Genomic DNA, 25,493 nt, shown 5'->3' on the forward strand with positions numbered 1-25,493 from the left:
TCCCATTAAAAAAGTAAATTAGGACCAAAAGTAATGAGAAGTGCAGTGGGTTGTCACTTCAGTAAACACTACCGGGGAAAAGGAAGGCAGAAGGTAGCAAAAGTTATAAACAAGGTCCCCTAGAGAAAGGAGCAACAGAAGCAAAAAGTTAGATTGTAACTCGGGTAAAAATAAGAAACCCGTAACTAGAAGCAAATTGTAAGCAAGAAGTTTTCTTTGCTACCCACTTTCTTTTTCATGTCTTAGTTGTTTGATTTGACTGCTGACAAAAATATTCTAATTGTTAAGTATAGCGTATGCAATCCAACACACACTTTAGTAATAGTCGTTATTTTTTCATCTGAAGTTTCATCATAGTTAACTGGGAACCTTACTTCATTCACGTACATTCATTAATCACTGCCTCCCTCCTTTGTGAATCCAAAATGTTTCAGAGTTTCTCAAGACTCATCATTCATAGTAATTACTCCCACTGATATTCATGGAACCAAATGATATAGCCAAAAGGTTGGAATGCATCCCCAGTGGTGTATTTGGCATCCTTGTTATGGAATCTTCTTTCTTTCCAGGTTCAGTAATCACGTCCGAGGGGGAGCGGACTAGTCAGGCTGAAAAAGAGTGGGCTGAAGACTAGGATTTGGCTTTCTGAACTTTGGCTTTATAAGACCAGAATGTGAATGGACTTTTCAAAGACAAGAAGGATACCTTTTTCAGGAGTGTCACCAATTAATTTGTAATTTAAATGACCAGATAGAATATATGACCTCAGGTTAGAGTAGATGGAAATATGTCAGAGAAAGAAGACTTTGGAAGAATTGCTCAGTAATACATAGGAAAAGAGAGAACAGTAAAAATGGCTTACGATATATGTGCAGATACAAAATTTGGGTAAGAGTATGTGCACACATATACGCATGCACTTATAGCATGAAGACAATATTACTAGGAATTGACTAAACACACAATAAAAGACATGATTTTTCTTATGGAGGAGAACTAAGGGTACCAGTGAATACAGACTTCTTTTGGCCAACATATTTTGTAATTGTGCTTCACTAGCATACTCACAACTGGGTATATACATACATTCACTTAGGCAACCAGTTGGTTGCCCTGCTTTTATTATGACACCTCATCTCTTTCGTCTTAACACTTAAAAAAATTAACTATAGATTTATTTCCTTATTTACACGGTGAAACAGACTGAAAACTGCACAAAGGCAGGAATCCTGTTAGTTTAATCATGTCTGCACACCTAGTACTTAGCCTATGGCCTATGGCTAAGCCTATGGCTTCTGTAGGTGTCCAATAAATATTTGCTGACTGTATGATAAGCTTGCACAATAAGCACACAGCATTCTGTGTTATTTTATGGTTATTATTTTTCATTCACAACAATTAGTTCTGCTTATAAAGAAGCAGGAAACAGCTGTGCTGGTGCCTTCCATGTAATATCATCAAGATTGTCCATTTCCTCATTGCTTTCTTTACAGTTTGAGGCAGAGTTAGGAAGTCAGCCATCCTGGGACAAGTACTTACTCTGCCATCTACTGGCTGCATAATAGTGGGCACATTTTTAACCTCTGTGCCTGCACTTCATTTGTAAGATGGGTTAATAACAGTACTCATTTCAAAGCAAAGATATCAAGAGTGAAGAACTGTACATTTACAGTGCTTAGAAGAGTGCCTGGAACATAGTAAGCTTTCAGGAAATATTAGACCTTGAACAAGTATTGTTATTCTAGGAATTTACTCAGTTGGGTTAGATTATACTACAGTGATATACATATGACCTTCAGTTCATCCCAAGAAAAGTTCATTTCTCACTATGCTACATACCCAACATGGTCTGCAGGCAAGTTTTGTCGTTGAAGTCACTCAGGATGCAAAATTACGGAAATTCCCTATCAGTGCATATTTCCCTGATTACTGCAATAGAGGTAAGGGAACATGGCAGTTTGTTCATTGGCTCTTAAACTTTTGTCTGGAAGTGACTCACTTCTCTCATTTTATTGACTGAGAAAAATAACAGAGACATGGTTTATTTCAGGATGAATGGAGAAGTACAGTCTCCAGTGTGTCCAGCGGAAAAGAAGATAACAATTTTTAATTATTAGTCTGCCAGGTAGTGTTAGCATTTTTCTTCGATCTTGATAGGGTTAAAAATCATGCACAGAAGTCCTGACCTCAGTGATTACCACAAATTCTTTAGCCAAGTAGAAATTCAGGTTCTCATTATATTTTCTGTGTATATTTAGCAAAATACTCCTTTTTTCCTTTTACTCTTTTCTCAGTTTCATGGGATAATTTTTGTTATCAAATAACAAGTAACCAATGAACAAAACAGTCATGGTTTACCAGGTAAATTCAGTTTTCTCCCTAGCTTATGAAGGTATCCATGCCTGGGAGGGCAGGAGGAATCCCTTTTAAGGAAATGTAGGGCATTCTCATGAGTCTAAAATGTAATTATCAAAAATTTTGTGGAGAAAACTTATGATTTCCTAAACTCTATTTATGCTAATATAACATCAAAATTTAATTTAATGAATACCATTACATTCATAGTAACATCAATTATCATAATACAATGTAAGTGGTGATTTTCTCTTCATTAATTACTGGCTGTTTACCTACTCTTTTTTAGCAATTATGCACTGTCCTTATAAAACCACAGTCATGAACAAAACATACATGTAATACTCCATATTTCTCTAATTCAGTCTTGAAAGGTAAAAACAAAGTTACAAAGACATAAATAAATAAATAAATAAATAAATAAATAAATAAATAAAATACATACGATATCATATTCACCCTCCAAGTTGACAAATTAGAGGGATCAGGCATGACTATTTAACTGCTATAAACTAGCAAGTCCAAGCGAACTTCAGTGCAGTGTGACTACCTATACAACTTTGATGATACTAGCACAGTTCCCTGTATGTGTTCACCTGGTGGCTCGCCAAGTGCAGCAAATCTAAATTAGCCCTCCTTCATGGAAAGAAGCGTTTGTACACCTCACTTAGGGTATTAAATAGAACTCAGAGCATGCAAAATATACTGACCTAAAGAGGTGTATGTATCCCGGAGTACAATTTTTTATCATACTTACAAGTTATTACTAATAGTCATTTCTGGAGTTATTCTGAAAAACTTATTGGAGCAGTTTTTTGTTTTATTTTGTTTTCTGGAGTGGCTCAGGTTACAGAATAATATGGCAAGGAATATGTACTTACACTGAAATTTTATTTTTTATTTTTAATTTTTATTGATGTGTAGTTGATACATATGTTACGTTAGTTTTGGTTATATGACACAGAGATTCAAAAAGTCTGTATGTTATGCTATACTCACCACAAATGTAGCTACCCTCTGTCACCTTAAAACACTACTATAGTACCATTGACTGTATTCCCTAGGCTGTACCTTTTAACCCTGTAACTTATTCATTGCATAACTGGAAGCCTGTATCCCCTAGTCCCCTTCACCCATTTTGCCCCCAATACCTTCTCCCCTCTGGCAACCATCAGTTTATTCTCTATATTTATGGGTCTATTTTTGCATTTTGTTTTCTTGCTTATTCATTTGTTTTTTAGATTCCACATAAAGTAAAAATCATATGGCATTTGTCTTTCTCTGTTTGATTTATTTCACTTAACGTAATACCCTTTGGGTCCATCCATGTTATCACACATGGCAAAATCTCATTTTTTTTATGACTGAGTAATATTCTGGCATGCACACGCTATCTCTTCTTTATCCATTCATCCATCAATGGACATGGATTACTTCCTTATCTTGGCCAATGTAAGTAATGCTGGAGTAAACATAGGGATGCATATGTCTTTCTGAATTACTGTTTTCATTTCCTTTTGGCAGATACCCAGCAGTGGAATTACTGGATCATATGGTAGTTCTATTTTTAGTTTTTGAGGACCCTCCATACTCTTTTTCACAGTGGCTGCACCAGTTTGCATTCCCACCAATAGTGCCTGAGGGTTCCTTTTTCTCCGTGTTCTCACCAACATTTGTTATTTCTTGTCTTTTGATGCTAACCATTCTGACAGATGTGATATCTCATTGTAATTTTGATTTGCATTTTCCCTGATGATTAGTAGTGTTAAACATCTTTACTTGTGTGTTGGCCATCTGAATGTCTTCTTTGGGAAAATGTCTATTCGGTTCTTCTGCCCATTTTCTAATTGGGTTATTGATGGGTTTTGGTGTTGAGTTGTCCAAGTTCTTTCTATATTTTGGTCAGTATACCCCTTATTGGATATATCACTTGCAAATATCTTTTTCCATTTAGTAGGTTGACTTTTCATTTTGTTGATGGTTTCCTTTGCTGTGCAAAAGCTTTTTATTTTGGTGTAATCTCAAGAGTTAATTTTTGCTTTTGTTTCCCTTGCCAGAGGGCAGGTATCTTTAAAAAAAATGTTGCTAGACCAATGTCAAGAGTTTACTGCCTATGTTTTCTTTTAGGATTTTGTTTTTAGGATTTCAGATCTCGCTTTTAGGTTTTTAAATCACTTTGAGTTTATTTTTGTGTATACCATAAGAAAGTAGTCTACTTTCATTACACTGAGATTTTTAATGGAAGGAGTGATAGAGAAACAATTTAGTTAAGGAGTCTACAGAATTGTGCATTGATGAATTTCAGTGGGAAAACAGTGAAGAACATGTAAATGAGAATAAAAGGAAAGGACTATACATATATTAGGTAGGTTTTGCTACTAGAATATATCATCAGCACCATGAACATTGCCTAACATGGATAAATGATAAGTTAAATACTCTCTTGAATGAAAACATTGAAGAAGGGAAGAAGTGAATAGGAATTTGTAAAGAAAACAGAGCAATGATCTCCTAAATTGGTAACCTGCCACAGATATAATGGTTTTAGAATATAAGCCTTTTGTAAGCATATCATTCTACCAATGGAAGCACCTCTACCAACTCTTCACTTGCTGGTAAACAGTATTATCCATCAGAAAAAAAATGGACATACAAGGAGAGAATGATTTATATACACTATACTCTTTACAAGATTTCTAAACAATTTTGGATCAGAAACTGTTTTGAGAAAAATTTGAAACCATGGACCTCTTTTCCCAAAATACATATGTACGTATCCCCAAAAAAATTTGCATGCCATTTCAGGAGTTTTGTGGACACCTGGAAACCCTGCATGGATTAGTGATGAGTAAATCACTACATATTTCTTTCTAATAATGGGAACACTAGATGTTAAGTAATATAAGAGCAGATTTCAGAAATTTCAAGAAAATAGGTACAAGTCTCATGACCAGAAATTCAACAAAGAAAAAACTTCCAGTATTTATAAGAGATTTTAAAACTATAATTGTGAAAATACAATAGAGAAATGCCAACAAAAAAGAAACCATCATGAGTGAAAAACACGTACAAGGAAAAAAAAAACCATGCAGAGGAACCTGGGTGCAAAGGAACAAACACAAAACTATGAGATAAAAGTCAGAAAGACTTTTTACCCAGAATAGGTAGAGGTGTAGTCTACAAAACTAATCATAAGTCCTCCATCGGGTTTCCTAGTGGCAGGAAAAAGACTTTTCTTCCTCTGCATTGACCTAGGAGTCCACTGAAGGTGCAAAACACTGCTATACCTTTCCTACAGAGTATGCAGCTTGTCTATATAATCAACCTGCTTCTGGTTCCACTGTTCCTGGTTCTTCATCCTCTTTTACACCATCTGCGTTCTCCTGCACCCTCCAGGAACATGGCTTTTTCCAGATTATATGAGGCCAAAGCCATAGATGTGCTTATTCTGGTCTCTTGTTGAGTTTTCTTGGATCAGTGTAACTTGCACATTTTTAGGGACCTCATTTGTGTTAGGATTTTCACTCATCAGAAGGGAACATCTATAAAAGAAACCAGTGTATTTTTTGCTAATGTTGACTATCTCTCAGTAAGTGATTACATTTTAAGAAAAGAAAGTGAGGGGGAAAGTCCTCTTTTCTGCGAGGGTTGGACAGGGGAGGGAAAGAAGACCCAGAGTGGTGGAGAAACTAGAAAGCTACTTCATGCCACACTATCGTGGATTCACAACGAGGACAAGGAAGGTGTTGCTGGAACATTTCGTGAGTTCAGAGGTACCATTTCCATCACAGTCTAGGTAAGGTTACCCATGGGATTGGCCTGTTGTGAAGAACTAATTTTAGATGATCCAAAGAAAGCACAACTTCCAATACCTACTGTTATTTCATCAGTTGTAGTTATCAATAGTTTGTCTTACTTTCCTGCTGAATAGTATTCCATAGTATGGATGTACCACATTTGTTTAACCATTTACCTGTTGAAGGATATTGGGTTGTTTCCATTTTGAGGGTATTACAAACAAAGCTGCTATAAACATTGACATACATGTTTTTCTGTGAACATAAGCTTTCATTTTTCTAGGATAAATGTCCCATCAGTACAATTACTGGGTCAAATGATAATTGCATGTTTAGTCTTTTAAGATTACTGTTTTCCATAGTAACTATTCTATTTTACATTCTTGCCAGCAAATAAATGAGTGATCCAGCTTCTCTGTATTTTTTTTAATTAATTTTTATTGGTGTTCAATTTACCAACATACAGAAAAACACCCAGTGCTCATCCCGTCAAGTGTCCACCTCAGTGCCCGTCACCCATTCCCCTCCAACACCCGCCCTCCTCCCCTTCCACCACCCCTAGTTCATTTCCCAGAGTTAGGAGTCTTTATGTTCTGTCTCCCTTCCTGATATTTCCCAACATTTCTTTTCCCTTCCTTTATATTCCCTTTCACTATTATTCATATTCCCCAAATGAATGAGAAAATACACTGTTTGTCCTTCTCCGATTGACTTATTTCACTCAGCATAATACCCTCCAGTTCCATCCACGTTGAAGCAAATGGTGGGTATTTGTCGTTTCTAATTGCTGAGTAATATTCCATTGTATACATAAACCACATCTTCTTTATCCATTCATCTTTCGATGGACACCGAGGCTCCTTCCACAGTTTGGCTATTGTGGCCATTGCTGCTAGAAACATCGGGGTGCAGGTGTCCCAACGTTTCATTGCATCTGAATCTTTGGGGTAAATCCCCAACAGTGCAATTGCTGGGTCGTAGGGCAGGTCTATTTTTAACTCTTTGAGGAACCTCCACACAAGTTTTCCAGAGTGGCTGCACCAGTTCACATTCCCACCAACAGTGTAAGAGGGTTCCCTTTTCTCTGCATCCTCTCCAACATTTGTTGTTTCCTGCCTTGTTAATTTTCCCTATTCTCACTGGTGTGAGGTGGGATCTCATTGTGGTTTTGATTTGTATTTCCCTGATGGCAAGTGATGCAGAGCATTTTATCATGTGCATGTTGGCCATGTCCATGTCTTCCTCTGTGAGATTTCTCTTCATGTCTTTTGCCCATTTCATGATTGGATTGTTTGTTTCTTTGGTGTTGAGTTTAATAAGTTCTTTATAGATTTTGGAAACTAGCCCTTTATCTGATATGTCATTTGCAAATATCTTCTCCCATTCTGTAGGTTGTCTTTTAGTTTTGTTGACTGTATCCTTTGCTGTGCAAAAGCTTCTTATCTTGATGAAGTCCCAATAGTTCATTTTTGCTTTTGTTTCTTTTGCCTTTGTGGATGTATCTTGCAAGAACTTACTGTGGCCGAGTTCAAAGAGGGTGTTGCCTGTGTTCTCTTCTATGATTTTGATGGACTCTTGTCTCACATTTAGATCTCTCATCCATTTTGAGTTTATCTTTGTGTATGGTGAAAGAGAGTGGTCCAGTTTCATTCTTCTGCATGTGGATGTCCAATTTTCCCAGCACCATTTATTGAAGAGACTGTCTTTCTTCCAATGGATAGTCTTTCCTCCTTTATCGAATATTAGATGACCATAAATTTCAGGGTCCACTTCTGGGTTCTCTATTCTGTTCCATTGATCTATGTGTCTGTTTTTGTGCCAGTACCACACTGTCTTGATGACCACAGCTTTGTAGTACAACCTGAAATCTGGCATTGTGATGCCCCCAGCTATGGTTTTCTTTTTTAAAATTCCCCTGGCTATTTGGGGTCTTTTCTGATTCCACACAAATCTTAAAATAATTTGTTCTAACTCTCTGAAGAAAGTCCATGGTATTTTGATAGGGATTGCATTAAACGTGTAAATTGCCCTGGGTAACATTGACATTTTTACAATATTAATTCTGCCAATCCATGAGCATGAAATATTTTTCCATCTCTTTGTGTCTTCCTCAATTTCTTTCAGAAGTGTTCTATAGTTTTTAGGGTATAGATCTTTTACCTCTTTGGTTAGGTTTATTCCTAGGTATCTTATGCTTTTGGGTGCAATTGTAAATGGGATTGACTCCTTAATTTCTCTTTCTTCAGTCTCATTGTTAGTGTATAGAAATGCCATTGATTTCTGGGCATTGATTTTGTATCCTGCCACGCTACCAAATTGCTGTATGAGTTCTAGCAATCTTGGGGTGGAGGCTTTTGGGTTTTCTATGTAGAGTATCATGTCATCGGCGAAGAGGGAGAGTTTGACTTCTTCTTTGCCAATTTGAATGCCTTTAATGTCTTTTTGTTGTCTGATTGCTGAGGCAAGGACTTCCAGAACTATGTTGAACAGCAGTGGTGAGAGTGGACATCCCTGTCTTGTTCCTGATCTTAGGGGAAAGGCTCCCAGTGCTTCCCCATTGAGAATGATATTTGCTGTGGGCTTTTCGTAAATGGCTTTTAAGATGTCGAGGAAAGTTCCCTCTATCCCAACACTCTGAAGGGTTTTGATCAGGAATGGATGCTGTATTTTGTCAAATGCTTTCTCTGCATCTAATGAGAGGATCATATGGTTCTTGGTTTTTCTCTTGCTGATATGATGAATCACATTGATGGTTTTACGAGTGTTGAACCAGCCTTGTGTCCCAGGGATAAATCCTACTTGGTCATGGTGAATAATTTTCTTAATGTGTTGTTGGATCCTATTGGCTAGTATCTTGTTGAGAATTTTTGCATCCATGTTCATCAGGGATATTGGTCTGTAATTCTCCTTTTTTGTCTGGTTTAGGAATTAAGGTGATGCTGGCCTCATAGAACGAATTTGGAAGTACTCCATCTCTTTCTATCTTTCCAAACAGTTTTAGTAGAATAGGTATGATTTCTTCTTTAAACGTTTGATAGAATTCCCCTGGGAAGCCATCTGGCCCTGGACTCTTGTGTCTTGGGAGGTTTTTGATGACTGCTTCAATTTCCTCCCTGGTTATTGGCCTGTTCAGGTTTTCTCTTTCTTCCTGCTCCAGTTTTGGTAGTTTGTGGCTTTCCAGGAATGCATCCATTTCTTCTAGATTTCCTAATTTATTGGCGTACAGCTGTTCATAATATGTTTTTAAAATCGTTTGTATTTCCTTGGTGTTGGTAGTGATCTCTCCTTTCTCATTCATGATTTTATTAATTTGAGTCTTCTCTCTCTTCTTTTTAATAAGGTTGGCTAATGGTTTATCTATCTTATTAATTCTTTCAAAGAACCAACTCCTGGTTCTGTTGATCTGTTCCACAGTTCTTTTGGTCTCGATATCATTGAGTTCTGCTCGAATTTTAATTAACTGTCTTCTTCTGCTGGGGGTGGGGTCTATTTGTTGCTTTTTCTCTAGTTCCTTTATGTGTAAGGTGAGCTTTTGAATTTGAGTTCTTTCCAGTTTTTGAATGGATGCTTGTATTGCGATGTATTTCCCCCTCAGGACTGCTTTTGCTGCATCCCAAAGATTTTGAACGGTTGTATCTTCATTCTCATTAGTTTCCATGAATCTTTTTAATTCTTCCTTAATTTCCTGGTTGACCTTTTCATCTTTTAGCAGGGTGGTCCTTAACCTCCACGTGTTTGTGGTCCTTCCAAACTTCTTATTGTGATTAAGTTCTAATTTCAAGGCATTATGGTCTGAGAATATACAGGGGACTATCCCGATCTTTTGGTATTGGTTCAGACCCGATTTGTGACCCAGTATGTGGTCTATTCTGGAGAAAGTTCCATGTGCACTTGAGAAGAATGTGTATTCAGTTGAGTTTGGATGTAAAGTTCTGTAGATATCTGTGAAATCCATCTGGTCCAGTGTATCATTTAAAGCTCTCGTTTCTTTGGATATGTTGTGCTTAGAAGACCTATCTAGTATAGAGAGAGCTAGATTGAAGTCACCGAGTATAAGTGTATTATTATCAAAGTATTTCTTCAGTTTGGTTATTAATTGGTTTAAATATTTGGCAGCTCCCACATTCGGGGCATATATATTGAGGATTGTTAAGTCCTCTTGTTGGATAGATCCTTTGAGTATGAGATAGTGTCCCTCTTCATCCCTCACTATAGTCTTCGGGGTAAATTTTAATTTATCTGATATAAGGATGGCAACCCCTGCTTTCTTTTGAGGACCATTTGAATGGTAAATGGTTCTCCAACCTTTTATTTTCAGGTTGTAGGTGTCCTTCTGTCTAAAATGAGTCTCTTGTAGACAGCAAATAGATGGGTCCTGCTTTTTTATCCAGTCTGAAGCCCTGCGCCTTTTGATGGGGTCATTAAGCCCGTTCACGTTCAGAGTTACTATTGAGAGATATGAGTTTAGTGTCATCATATCTATTCAGTCCTTGTTTTTGTGGATTGTTCCACTGAACTTCTTCTTAAAGGGGAATTTTAAGAGTCCCCCTTAAAATTTCTTGCAGAGCTGGTTTGGAGGTCACATATTCTTTCAGTTCCTGCCTGTCTTGGAAGCTCTTTATCTCTCCTTCCATTTTGAATGAGAGCCTTGCTGGATAAAGTATTCTTGGTTGCATGTTCTTTTCATTTAGGACCCTCAATATATCCTGCCAGCCCTTTCTGGCCTGCCAGGTCTCTGTGGAGAGGTCTGCTGTTACCCTAATATTCCTCCCCATAAAAGTCAGGGACTTTTTTTCTCTTGCTGCCTTAAGGATCTTCTCCTTATCTTTGGAATTTGCAAGCTTCACTATTAAATGTCGAGGTGTTGAACGGTTTTTGTTGATTTTAGGGGGGGATCTCTCTATTTCCTGGATCTGAATGCCTGTTTCCCTTCCCAGATTCGGAAAGTTTTCAGCTAGGATTTGTTCAAATACATATTCTGGCCCTCTGTCCCTTTCGGCGCCCTCGGGAACCCCAATTAAACGTAGGTTTTTCTTCGTCAGGCTGTCATTTATTTCCCTTAATCTATCCTCATGGTCTTTCAATTGCCTGTCTCTTTTTTCCTCAGTTTCCCTCTTTGCCATCAACTTGTCTTCTATGTCACTCACTTGTTCTTCCACCTCGTTAAGCCTCATCGTTAGGACTTCTAGCTTGGATTGCATCTCATTTAATTGATTTTTCATTTCTGCCTGATTGGATCTAAATTCTGCAGTCATGAAGTCTCTTGAGTCCTTTATGGTTTTTTCTAGAGCCACCAGTAGCTGTATAATAGTGCTTCTGAATTGGCTTTCTGACATTGAATTGTAATCCAGGTTTTGTAACTCTGTGGGAGAGAGGACTGTTTCTGATTCTTTTTTTTTTTTTTTGAGGTGAGGTTTTCCTTCTAGTCATTTTGCTCAGTGCAGAGTGGCCAAAAACAAGTTGTATTGGGAAAAGGAGAAAAAGAGAGAGAAGGAAAGAAAAGAGAAAAAGAAAAAGAAAGGAGAAAAAAAAGGGGTGGGTGGGTGGGGGAAGCAATCAGAAATCAAGAAGAAAGAAAGAAAAAACACAAAACAAAACAAAAACAAAAACAAAAAAACACGGGGGAGTATCTTCCGATTCTGTATCCTTTAAGTCCCTTGACTTCCCCTGGAACTGGTCCGTCTAGCTGGTCTTCTGGGGGAGGGGCCTGCTGTGCTGATTCTCAGGTGTTAGCACTTGGGGGAGCTGCTCTGCCCCTGCCTGGTGCAGGGCTCAGTGGGGGTTGTTTACCCCGTGAGGCCCTGGGAGGAAGCCACAGTGGCGGGGGCAGCTCTGCAGCCCTGGAGTCAGCTCCCGCAGTAACTCCGGGGCTCTCCGTCTGCAGGGCCTGGAGGCTCCGGGCGGGGCCGCTGATCTGCTCAGCTCCGGGCAGGAGCGTCCTCGCTGTCCTGGGCCCTCCCGGCCTTTGCCTGTCCCGGGGGGAGGCCGGATCCTGGGCTGTGTCCCGGTGCCCTGTGCTCCGGGGCCTGTGCTGTTGGATTCGCTCCCGCCCCGCAGCCCCCTCCGCGGAGCCGCTGCCCGAGCCCCTCCGAGCTGCTCCGGGTCCCGCCGAGCGCTGCAGCCCTTAGGGAGCTCGGCGCACTCTCCGGGTCACAGGTGCCTGTTAGTGTCCCCGGGAGCCCGAGGGCATCCCCGCCCTCCTGGGTCCTGCTCTAACTCCCTGCGGGCCCCTTTCCGCCCGGGAAGGTTGGTGCAGCTCCTGCTCCTCCAGGACGGGGCTCTCCTGTCCTGGGGACACTCGCCCCGGCCTCAGCCCGGCTCCTCGCGGGGCCCCTCCCCCTCGGAGGCCTTTTGTGTCTTTATTTCTTTTTCCCCGTCTTCCTACCTTGATAGAAGCGCGAACTCCTCTCACTGTAGCGTTCCAGCTGGTCTCTCTTTAAATCTCAGGCCGAATTCGTAGATTTTCAGGATGATTGGATGGTTTTCTAGGTAATTTGTTGAGGACAGGTGACTTGGAGACCCTACTCCTCCGCCATCTTGCCCCTCCCCCCCATAATCTTTTTTATGTTGAGTTTCCCAATCCATGAATGTGGCATGGCTTTCCTTTTTTTTTAGATATTGTTCTGTGTTTTTCATCCCTATTATGTAGTTTTCATTGCACAAGTCCTGTACATGTTTGTTTTTTAATTTATAACTAAGTATTTCTCTCCTTTTTTTATTTTAAATTGGGGTTTTATTTCACTGTTCATGTGTTCATTGCTAGCACATAGAAACACAGTTGATGTTTGTGTGTATGACCCTATTAAACTCAGTCATTAGTTTTCAGGAGTTTTTGATAGAGTTTGTGTGATTTTCTACGTAGACATTAAGGTCCTCTGCAAATAAGGACAGTTTTATTTCTCCCTTTCCTATTCTGTATTCCTTTTCTTCTTTTTTGCCTTATTTCATTGGCTAGAAATTTCTGTACTGTGTTGAATAAGAGAGGTAAGAACAAATATTTTGTATTTTTCCCAGTTTTAGGAGAAAAATCATTCAGTCCTTCACCTTTAAGTATAATTTAGCTATAGTGTTTTGTAGATGCTTTTATTGAGTTGAGGAAATTGTCCTTTATTCTTGTTTCTCTAAAAAATTCTTTAATCATGGATGGATGTTAAATTTTGTCAAATTATTTTCTATATTGACTTATATGGTCCCATGATTTTTCTTCTTTAGCCATTAATGTTGTGGATTATATTAAATAATTTTCAAATACTGATCCAAACTTGCTTTCCTGGAATAAACTTCATTTGACCTCCTGTAAAATTTTTATTATATATTGCTTAATTCTGTTTGCTAATATTTTATTAAGCATTTGTGTGTCTGTATTCATAAGGGATGTTAGTCTGTAGTTTTCTTCCTTTGTACTGTCTTTGGCTTTTACTTTGGTGTTAACATTGGCTATAAAATTAATTGAGGAATGTTTCTCTATTTTCTAGGTGAAATCATGTATAATTGGGGTCAATTTTCTTTAAATGTTTGTCAGAATTTTCCAGTAAAACCACATAGACCTGGAGATTCTTTTGGGGAGTTTTAATATATTAAACTTTCTTAATAGTTACTGATCTATCCATTTATCTACTCATATTGAATGAGTTGTGGTAGTTTGTACTGTTTGAGAATTGGTCTATTTTGTCTAAGCTGTCAAACTTATGTGTGTAGAGAATTTCATAGTATTTACTTATACTTTTGATGTCTTCAGTCTATGATATATGCTGTTTCATTGTGGGTATCGGTAATCTGTCTTTCTTTTTCCTTTGTCAGTTTTGTTGGTATTTTTTTAAAAATCAGCTCTTTGTTGCATTGATTTTTCTCTATTGTTTTTATGTTTCAAATTTCATTGATTTCCTACTTTTATCTTTATTATTTCCTCCCTCTGCTTGCTTTGCTATTATTTTTCTATGTTCTCAAATTGGGAGTTTAGAGTATTGAATTAAGATTTTTCATTTTTTTTAATATATGTATTTGTACTTTAAATTTTCTTATTGTTACTATTTTAGCCATGTCCCACAAACTTTGATATATTTATTGAAGTTTTTATTCAACTCATTTATTTTTTTGTTTTCCCTTGAGAATTCTTTTTGACTCATGGGTTATTTAGTAGTGTGTTGCTTTAGCTTCCAAGTGTTTAGAGAATTTTTTCTATTGTCTTTCTATTATTGATGTCTATCTTTATTCCATTTTTGTAGGAAGAGTACATTGTATCATTTCAGTTCTTCTGAATTTGTTAGATGTGTGTTGTGGCCCAAGATATTGTCTATCTAGGTAATGTAGGTAATAGAAATTCCATAGACACTTGAAAACAATGTGTATTCTGCTGTTAGTTGGAGAGTTCTAAAAATGTTGGTTGGTGGTGGTATTGTGTTCTTCTGTATCTGTGCTGATCTTCTGACTAAGTGGTCTATCAGTTGCTAAAAAGAAGGGTGTATATACTTCACGCCATAGCTATGTATTTGTCTGTCTCTTTCAGTTTACCAGTTTTTGCTTGACATGTTTTGCAGCTCTGTTGTTTAGCACATACACATTTGGGATTGGTGTCTAATTGGTAGTTTGGCCCTTCTGTCTTTACATAAGGTCCTTCTTTGTCTCTAGTAATTTTATTTTCTCTGTAGTATATATTTATCTGATATTAATATAACCATTCCTGCTTTTCCTTTAATTAATGATTGAATGATAGGCCTTTTTTATTCTTTTACTTTCCACCTGGATGTATTATTTATATTTGAAGTTGGTTTCTTATAAACAGAATTCTTTTTAAAACATTTTTACTTATTTTTTTTTTGTTCACCTTGTTTTTTATTGCTCTATTTTTTCTGTCTTCCTGTGGGATATTTGAACATTTTTTGGAATTCCATTTTGATTTATCCATAGTGTTTTTTAGTATATCTCTTTATATAGCTTTCTTAGTGATTGTATATGTGTTTTATCACAGTCTACTGGTGGTATCATTTTACCAGTCCAAATGAAGTATAGAATCTTTACTTCTTTACATTCCTTTACTCTCCCTCATTTATAGTGTATCTGTCTTAAATATTACCTCTACACACACTTAGAACTACAGAAGTGTTATAATTTTTGCTTCAATGGTAAAGCATAATTTAGGACACTCATGAGGAAAAGGAATATTTCCTCATATTTTGCTTATCGTGTTCTTTCTTCCTTTCTAGTGTTCCAGTGTTTCTTTTATTGCTTGCTTTGTGTTTATAAGACTGCCTGTAGCCATTTTTTAGACTTCCTTTGTGTTTATAAGACTGCCGTTAGCCATTTTTAGACTAGCTCCAATGGCAACAAATACTTCATTTTCCTTCATCTGAAAAATCTTTATTTTTTATTCCTGAAGGATATTTTCACAGGTTGTAGGAGACTGAGTTGACAGTTCTTTTTTTCAGCACATAAAATACTTGGCCATTTCTTCTGGCCACCACAGCTTTTGATGTAAAATATGCTGTCATTCTAATTGTTTATATCTGTAGGTGAGATGTCATTTTTCTCTGGCTACTTTGTAGATTTTTTTCTTTGTCCTTTGTTTTCAGATGTTTAATCATGATGTGTCTTGGCATAAATTTCTTCGGGTTTGTTATGTATGGAGTTTAGTCAGCTTCTTTAAATCTGTACATTATACTTTTTGGCCAGATTTGTAAAGTATTCAGCCATTATTATTTAGGAACTATTTCAAACCTGCTCTCTTTCCTTCCAGAACGCCAATGACCAAATGTGTTAGATGCTATAATCTATAGATTCCCGCAGCTTTGTTCATTTTTTTCAGTCCATTTTCTCTGTTATTCAGATTGAGCAATATCTATTGTTCTGCCTACCATATAACTAATTTTTCCCTATCCCTTCCATTCTGCTGTGGAGCTCATCCACTGAGCTTTTTATTTTGGTTGTTATCTTTGTCAGTTCTAAAATACCTACTTAATACTTTTTTACATCTTCTAATTTTTGCTCTAGATATGTTCATAATTGCCCAGTAAAGCATTTTTAAAATCATACATGGTTTAGAATCCTTTCTAGAGGGATGCCTGGGTGGCTCAGTGGTTAAGCATCTGCCTTCAGCTCAGGGCGTGATTCTGGAGTCCTGGGATCAAGTCCCTCATCAGGCTCCCTGCATGGAGACTGTTTCTCCCTCTGCCTTTCTCTCTCCGTGTCTCTCATGAATAAATAAATAAAATCTTAAAAAAAAAAAAAAAGAATCCTTTCCAGAAAATTCTAACATCCATCACCTCAGCATTAGCATCTATGAATGACTTTTTACATTGTTTGAGATCCAGGTTCTTGCTATAATAAGTAACTTTAGATTGAAGCAGGATATTTTCTTATTCTTCTCTGAGATATTCTGTATCTTATTTAAACCTGTTTTAGTTGACTTTCTCTGAAATTCATCCATTAGGAGAAATTGGGAAGTGTTGCATTTTTACTGCCAGGTGGAGGTAGAAATCTAGATTCTCCACTTGGACTCTGCTGATATTCAAAGAGTTAACAGCTTGTCATTACTGCTTGGCAGGGGTGGGAGTTCCAGTTCTTGTGTGGTGTCCACTAGTGGGGGCTAACTTAACTGGTATGGATCAATGGTGACAGTCTTAATTCTTTACTAGGCCTCCCCGAATACCACCACAGTGGAGAGGGAGAAAGATACCTCATTACTGTCTAACTGGGCAGGGGGAAGGGAGAGAGATGGATTCCAGGCTCTCCACATGGTCTCCACTGACTTAGTGAGGGTAGGATACCTGTTACCAGTCAACAGAGATGAAAGTGCTGGTTCCCTATTTGACCCTCTCTGATACCATCCCAGTAAGGATGTTAGGGTACCACATTATACCTTGATTAGAGTTCAGATGTTGGCTTCTCACTTAAACTTTCTGGTGTGAGTAAGTAGGGCCACGGTTTCTCTGTGTCTAAAAGCACACCTGGGTGGCTCAGTGGTTGGGGGTCTGTCTGCCTTTGGCTCAGGACATGATCCTGGGGTGCCAGGATGGAGTCCCGCATCAGGCTTCCCACAGGGAGCCTGCTTCTCCCTCTGCCTCTCTCTGTGTGTCTTTCATGAATAAATAAATAAAATCTTTTTAAAAATTAAAATAAAATAGTTGTCTAAAAGTTTTTTGTCTTGTTGAGCTGCATCTTTCCTGGTTCTTTGTCTAAAGAAACTGGGCTTTTGTTGGGGGCTTTTTTTTTTAGTCTCTCTGGATTGCTAACCTCTTTGCTTCAAAGTCTAGGATGCATGAGGCAAAAAGATAATCCTGAGAATACTATGTTGTTTCTTAGTCTCTGGAGTCTCTTGCCAGTCTGCCTTCTACTTTCCACCTTTTTTTTTTTTTTAAGATTTATTTATTTATTCATGATAGACATACAGAGAGAGACAGAGACAGAGACACAGGAGGAGGGAGAAGCAGGCTCCATGCAGGAGCCCAACGTGGGACTCAATCCCGGGACTCCAGGATCGCGCCCTGGGCCGAAGGCAAGCACTAAACCGCTGAGCCACCCAGGGATCCCCTACTTTTGACCTTTAAGAGTCTTGTTATATTTGTCTTATATATGGTGTCCAGATTTTTTCAACAGTACTCAACAGGAGGAATATAGAAAAGTATGCAAATGGTAAGAAATTTGAGATAAAATTAGATCTGTCCTAACGAATTCAGAACTTGATTTTATCTTACGCTTAAGGAAAATCTTTATAGCAAGATTTTAGCAGGGTCTTTCATAAACCACTAGGATTAGTTTATATTTCTAAGGATAGAAATTGCCCTATTTTATTTCATTTTATTTTATTTTAACTTAAGAATTAATTAATTGATTGATTGATTTTTAGAGAGAGAGAGAACAGGAATGGAGGCAATGGGGAGAGGCTAAGGGAAAGAGAGAGAGAGACTCTCAAGCAGGCTTCATGCTGAGCATGAAGTCCAACAGAGGCCTCAATCTTACAATGCTGACAGCATGTCCTGAGCTGAAATCAAGAGTTGAACACTTAACCAACTGAGCCACTCAGGCACCCTGGAAATTGTCCTGTTTTTTCCTATTTTAAATTAGTAACAGAAGCACTAATAACAATTATTCTTAGGTAATCTTATTTTGACAAAAAAATAAAGTTATAATAATTATTATATTTAGAAAAACAAGTATGTTCAAATATACTCCAAATGCTTGTAATTTTAATGTCCTTTTTATATATCCCTTACCTTGTATATTCTTTTACAATTAAGTGGTGGAAAACAAAATCATATAGTTACAAAATCCAAAGTGTTTTTCAAAAATAAATTATTGTTGTCAGTGACTATTCGTGTCTATATATCTCTAAAGTACCAATTTGTATAATTAATTCATTGAATATATATTTAAAACAGTGTATAGAAAATGGTATGTTCTGGCATTGCACTAGAGATATAATGATGAGCAAAACACACACAGTTCCTGCTTTAATCAAACATAGTATCTTTTTACAATCAAATAGCAAAATAAAAATGAAATCAAATCTTCAATGAAAGCATTTTATATGTTTTTATGAATAGTGCTGCTCAGGAAAATTAGAATATTATCTCTTAAGTATATTACTCCAAATACTGTAGATAGAGAAAAACAGACTTCTCAAACAGTAGCATTTCTCACCAGTGTTTATTGAAATTAAATTGAAAACAAAAATTATATCATGAAACATTCCACTGATATATGATGAACAAATTTCAATAGTTTCTTGAAATATCTTGTGGATTTTTAATACTGGTTTAGAGCATAACATGGTGTAGGCAATATTACCCAATGAAGGGTGTGATTGTTAATGGTTTATATTAGCTGAAAGTGGTAAAATCAGCCAAGGACTCTGTTAGTGTTAGAATAATAATTTACCAAGACAATTACCACATAGTGGAATTTTTTGCAGCTGTAATTCAGTATTATTAATAATGGATAAAATTGCACTTTTCTCAGGTTGCTGTGGGCAGCAGGGAATTATTTCAATGAATATTTCAGCACATTATTTTAATCATTGTTCCACCAAATCCAACTGGGCAATATTTTATGGTTCTTAATTCAGTCTACTAAGAAACCATGGTCATTAAATTGCAAACTATTTGTAGTGAGGTCTATCCTGTGATTTACAAGCCTTATTAAAAACAGTGTAAAAGAATGAAAACTGTGCCATTAATACTTGTAATTTGATGCTACATTTGTTACTAAACTCCCCATTATTAATGCTTTTAGTAGAAGGAAGAACATTGTAGAGAAAGCGGAACTGGGTATTACAATGCCTAAAATATGAGAATGTTACTATTTTAAGTTTTGGTCGTTTGTACAGGAAACATATGTATGTAGACACAATTGTAAAATATATATATCTCAAAAAGCATCTTGGTTTTCCATTAAGATCAAGAAAATAAAACTTTAATGTTATGTAAAAAATGTATTTCCCATTTTACATTGTTATTAACAGTGACTACTGTTTATTTACTCATTCCTAGTCAACTGCATGATTTCTGGCGCTTGGATTACTGGGAGGATGATCTTCGTCGAAGGAGACGGTTTGTTCGTAATGCATTTGGCTCCACTCATGCTGAAGCACTGCTCAAAGCGGCAGTAGAGTATGGTCAGTACCAATGCCTCTTATACAAAAATACTCTGGGTATGACAACTCTTTATGGTTGATAATTCATTTTTTTTACTAGCGTTTAAAATTGTCTACATCTATCATAAATAAATTAAAATTAAAAAAAAAAAAAAAAGGGATCCCTGGGTGGCGCAGCGGTTTGGCGCTTGTCTTTGGCCCAGGGCGCGATCCTGGAGACCCGGGATCGAATCCCACATCAGGCTCCCGGTGCATGGAGCCTGCTTCTCCCTCTGCCTATGTCTCTGCCTCTCTCTCTCTCTCTCTGTGACTATCATAAATAAATAAAAATTAAAAAAAATAAATAAATAAAAAATAAAAATAAATAAAATTGTCTACGTCATAAATCAAAAATACCATGTACTGCTTTATCCTTCAGCATCATATAGGTGACACTTAATCAACCCAGTATTTCACCCATGATATATTTTAGACCTTTCAACTTCTTAATAGAGTACAGTGTCTATATAACTAGTTATTACCCACATCCGTCTCATACAGCCTAAAACAAGAGTAAAGTCAGTTTCTTTTCCAGTGTCTTTCAAGCTTTGGTGACCAAGATGCAAGGTATAAAAAATATATACAACTGTAACTGAATACTCAGACTTAAATATTTTCCTGTATAATTTGTATATGTGTACACACACACTCATGCATACTATGTGAATATTACATATATATGTGAAATATATATACGTATGTTTAGCATTTCTACTTGTATATATACATACACGTTTGTGTATTTAACTAAAACAAATGTCTTATTGATAATCTCATTACATGACATTCTCTATTTTACTACTATACTATTCCTTTCAATCTAAAAAAATAATAATAATAATAAATCCTGCTATAATATGTCTAAGTTCCCAGTCCTCCATTGGGTTGCAAATAAAGTTTAAAAAAGACCATCTCACATTAAAGATATTATCAACTATCATACTACAGTAGAAGTATACCCTAATTTGTCCTTTAAGAAATGTATAATAAATAGAAAATAACAAAATTTTTTGTGATTTAATGAAAATACTAGTATATTAAATTACTGTCTGCCAATAAGTATAATAGGACTATTTTATCACTTTTTAAGTGCTCTAACAAGTTTAAGTGTGATTTATCATCTCAAAATTTTATAAACTCTGTACACTCAGAAAATACCATTAGTGAACACTATTTATACATTTTTGTTATTAACCACTTTTATTCTTATAATACTTGTGTTATATTCTCATGTTAATTTTCATTTACTTGAGTATGATAAGTCAGCCATATGTTTTAAAATTTACCATAGTTTATAATATTCATAACTATTCATGTTCTTGATGGATTAAACAGAGAAAATACTTAATCCTGATAAAGAGAAAATGTGCAAAGCTTTTAAAATTTGTTGTGCAAATAGACTGAATTGATATAACTAAGACTCAAACATAATTAAAGACATAAGGATTTCATATGAAGCTATTACGCCTAAGATAAAAGTTACAACATAAATTTACATAGAAAAAAATTAACTGAAAGAAAGAACATGCTAGAAAAAAACCTTAGAGTTGACCAGTACTATAGGGAATTTCTTTAATCAACAAGAGAATCCACCTATGGGATTTGGGCAACTAAGGATTTAAACTTGAGTTGAAGTATTATTTTTATGCTTAAAATGAGGTGTTATCTTTATGCTCTGTAGAAGAGATTTTACTTAAAATCTACTTAAAGTGCCATACTTTATAACATGACCTTAAAATTATTAAAATTTCATTTCATATACCCAGTAATTTAGACTTTTAACCAACTTATTCCAATGCATGCCATTTGAAAATAGAAATATCTAAGACAATTTGTAACAGACTTAGGCTAAATTGACATAATTAGTGATACTGAATTGTCAATGGATTAATTATATAGGATCTACATTATACTGCATTCAGCATTCTATAGGTTGCTTTTAAGGAGTCTCTTAGAAAAAAAATATTTTGGTTCTCTGTAAAACTGAATACTTTGTTTAATTTATAAAATATCTCTTTTATTAATCCATTGTTAAAATATGTCAGAAACAAATTTTAAAATCTTTTACCTTAAAATCTTTTAAGACATCTGATAGAATATTTAAAATATGTAGCAGTTTATAAATTTTAAATAATGGATCACCATCATCAATATTCAGAACTTACTATCTCTCTTGAGTTGGGTTCTTTTATACAACGAAAGAAAGGTATGTTATTTTATTCATATTTAGAACAAAGACCATATGTATGCCATAAAATATTCAGGAAAGCTATATGGTGGTACCTATACAAGAGTTATTATCAGGTCATTCTCAGGATTAAGGTCATGTAATGGAAGACAAAGGAGAACAAAATGATTGTGCCTCAAGAGCATACCCCTTCAATCTTCATCACAGTTCACATCAGTGGATTTTTGGAACCATGTAGAGAGTAGGGAATAAATCATGGATGATTGTGAAGAATGAGTGGGAAAGTACTCCCTGGTGTGATCTTTTTATAGAAGTAGGAGGCAGGGCTCTGGGGTGGCTCAGTTGGTTAAGGGTCCAACTTTTGATTTTGGCTCAGGTCATGATCTCAGAGTTATGGGACTGAGCCCCACATGGGGCTCTGCACTCAGCAGGGTGTCCGCTTGAGATTCTCTCTCCTTCTGCCTCTGTCCCTCCCTCCATCTTTCTCCCTCTGCTCAAATAAATAAATCTTTAAAAAAAGAAAAGAAAAGAAATAGAAGGAGGAATTACAAACTGCCAAGAGAAAAATGTAGTATTGAATCATCCTCCAAACTTATAATTTGCCTCCTAACCTATATATAAATTAATTTCTTCAGAATAGGATGTAAATATCAGTAATTATTACAAAGCCTGTCATCCAATAAAATAAATGTTAAAAACCTTAATTGAAAAAATATTTGTGTTTTAAATAAAGCTTTTGTATCACATATTGCTAGAACATCCATATAAAAGTCAGAAATTCAGCCCATCATCTAGCCACTGTGCCTGCCATTTTTAAACATTTAAATGTGTTTAAGTGTCATAAAGTCTAGCAGTGTGTAGACTAACATCCAAATAATTGAACTCTTTCGTTTGTGTAGATATAGACAAGGTATATTTATTGTACAAACCTTCACATTTTGAGAGGGCTCCTAGGACAAATTGAAATTCGTTGTGTTCCTTCCTCTGTTAAATAATCACACTATTTCAATCTCCCTATACATTCTACCTTGAAAGTTAGGTATTTAATGTGCAGGAACTCTGCTATAATCTTTCCTGAAGAATAATTTTGTATTCATCTACATTGTAGCAACAAAATTCTTTTAGGGACAGAAGGATATTTAATAAATGGAACTTTTGATATGGCTAAAAGTGTTTGAGTCAGTGATCAAAGTTTTCAGAATTTTAAACAAGTTGTACACACTGAGGAAATAACTTTAAATTACTTAAACAGGGAATATTTACATGGCAATCAAAGCAGTCCCTGGGATTTGAACACTGGTCAGGTTGTTCCTATGGTATACTAAGTTTCAAGATTGTGAGCCTATATTCATGTAATAGAACTGAAACTGAATTAGCAGACATGGTATTTTATTTAAAATATTTATATCACTTGGTTTTTCCCTAAATTCAAACATTTAGATTAAATTATAGTTAAACTCTCACATGATGGGCAGGGACACTTATCCATAATTTGGACATTCTTTTCAGACAATTTATGTGAAGCCACAAGGCAGATATATTGACAGTGCTTTCTTTTATATGAGCAAATAATCAGAATTAAATATATTTTCAAAAAGACACAAAGGATAATAATTTTGTTTCATACTGACTTTGAAAAGCTTTCCCTTCAATTTCATTATTAAAACTTTTGGTTGACCTTTTTCTGTTGGAAAACATCCTTAATACTGATGGAGTTTTTCATGCTTCTTAGTAATACTAATGAGTTGAATAATTTATGAGGTTGTCATGTGCAAAAGATTTGGTGTGATTTGATGTACTTTCAGCCTTGGTGTTGGAATATGATTAATAAAAACCTAGAGGCATGTGATTTTCCTGATGTTTAATGTTCTAATTTTGTATGTATTAAGTATGTTATGTAGGTGTTTTCTAATTATAAAATTTCATGTAAGTGCAAATTTAACCAATCACTGGGAACTTTATAGATCATAAGGGAGAATATAAGGAAAATATTTTAAAACTCATAAATTCATCTTCTGACCTGCAGGGTGTTCTTCAGGGCAAATTAGCTAATGAGGAAATGATTGAAGAGGGAGGGTTTGTATATAGTTTATAAGTTTAAATAAAAGCTAGACTAGTTAACTTCTGGTGCATTTCTGGTGCTTAAAGATTATGCTGTCAAAAAAATTGTGCAAAATCTTAATAAGTTTGGTTGTTTTTGTTGACTGTCAATTATCATTTAGGACTCTGTTTCCCTTCCATAAAATTATAGTGGAACAACGTTTCATCAAAGCCTAAGACTGCAAGTTCCCCCATGTTTGTGATCAAAGACATCATCTTAAATAGGTCTGATCAGGCATCACAGAAGAGGGCAGGATGCTTCAGCTGGAAGGAAAAAAAACATGGAGCAAAGATGACAAAGTTAATCAGTCATTTCTTTGGCAATAAATAATAAGATATGCTGAGAACTGCAAATGAGAATATCCTTAGGTTCCTCAGAGATGTGTCTGCTTAACACCTGATTTATCTAAGCTTGTGAAGCCATCAAGATATGACCTTGATGAATAAAAAGCAGCTCTGTAATGAATCTGGAATTAAATTAGTTTTGATGGTATATGCATGGCTACTGTAACGTGATACTTGCAGAAATAAGGAAACTGCTGAGAATAAAAAGTACTAATGCATCTATAAAAATTGTTAAGAAGCTAATTATCTGACTTCTCTTTTAAGAGTTTACATATTTGAGAAATATGATTTAATCTTTTTTACTTAATAGCCTGTTTGCCTTATGTAAAAACACTAGTAAACATCTTCTTACTCTTCATCAATAACTCCATTTTAACTGGCATATTATTAATTGATGCTCCATGTCTGTAATGAACTAGGTGATCTGATTATGTGTAAAATAATCCACTGAAAAGTTAATGATACAAACTCTTCTAAAAGAGAGGGAGAAAAAGAAATGCAGGGGGCCGTCTTTTAGCTCTTTTTGGTGCCAGCTTCTTATTTTAATATCATATGATTGTCTAACCCTTTGGTTCTCTTTTTTTAAGATTTAATTTTTTTATTATTCATTTAATAGAGAGAGAGAGAGAGCAGGTGAAAGCATGAGCAGGAGGGAGCAGTCAGAAGGAGACGCAGACTCTTAAAAGCAAGAGCATTATTGAAAATGTCCCCACTTTCAAGCTTACCTGTTAAATTTTGGCTTACTCTTGTAGCCTATGAAGTTATATAATCCATAAAGACATACCAGTACAGATGAATTTCGTGTCATTTACAGCATACATTTCCTGTGTCATTTTAAAAATGTAGTTTAAAATGCTCTGTGTGTTTTTAAAAATGCTCTAAATAACCTATATCAGGACCATCTCATAGCTATTACATTCTTTTAATAATTAAAGAGAAATTTTTGTTAATTTTTTTCTTTCAGTCTCTGAGCCAGTTGCTTATCTAGCCAAAATATCTCCCACTCCCATTTCTGGGGGTATTAAAGTAAACTTTCCACACTGAATTGTGTGACAGGCTTTTCAAAGAAAAACCTCCCCCA

At 35.9% G+C, this 25,493-nt stretch overlaps 1 protein-coding gene across 15 annotated transcripts in view; it reads left to right on the forward strand.

Moving 5' to 3' along the window:
* Window positions 1–25,493, forward strand: part of NBEA (neurobeachin) — a 662,404-nt gene that overhangs the window by 408,985 nt on the left and 227,926 nt on the right. For all 15 annotated transcript variants that reach the window (XM_072719992.1, XM_072719993.1, XM_072720000.1 and 12 more), the window contains one exon: window positions 19,637–19,761. In XM_072719992.1, the coding sequence (XP_072576093.1) occupies window positions 19,637–19,761 (125 nt within the window). The remainder of the gene's footprint in view (window positions 1–19,636; window positions 19,762–25,493) is intronic.

This window comes from Vulpes vulpes, chromosome 9, assembly GCF_048418805.1.
Source record: "Vulpes vulpes isolate BD-2025 chromosome 9, VulVul3, whole genome shotgun sequence".
NCBI lineage: Eukaryota > Metazoa > Chordata > Mammalia > Carnivora > Canidae > Vulpes > Vulpes vulpes.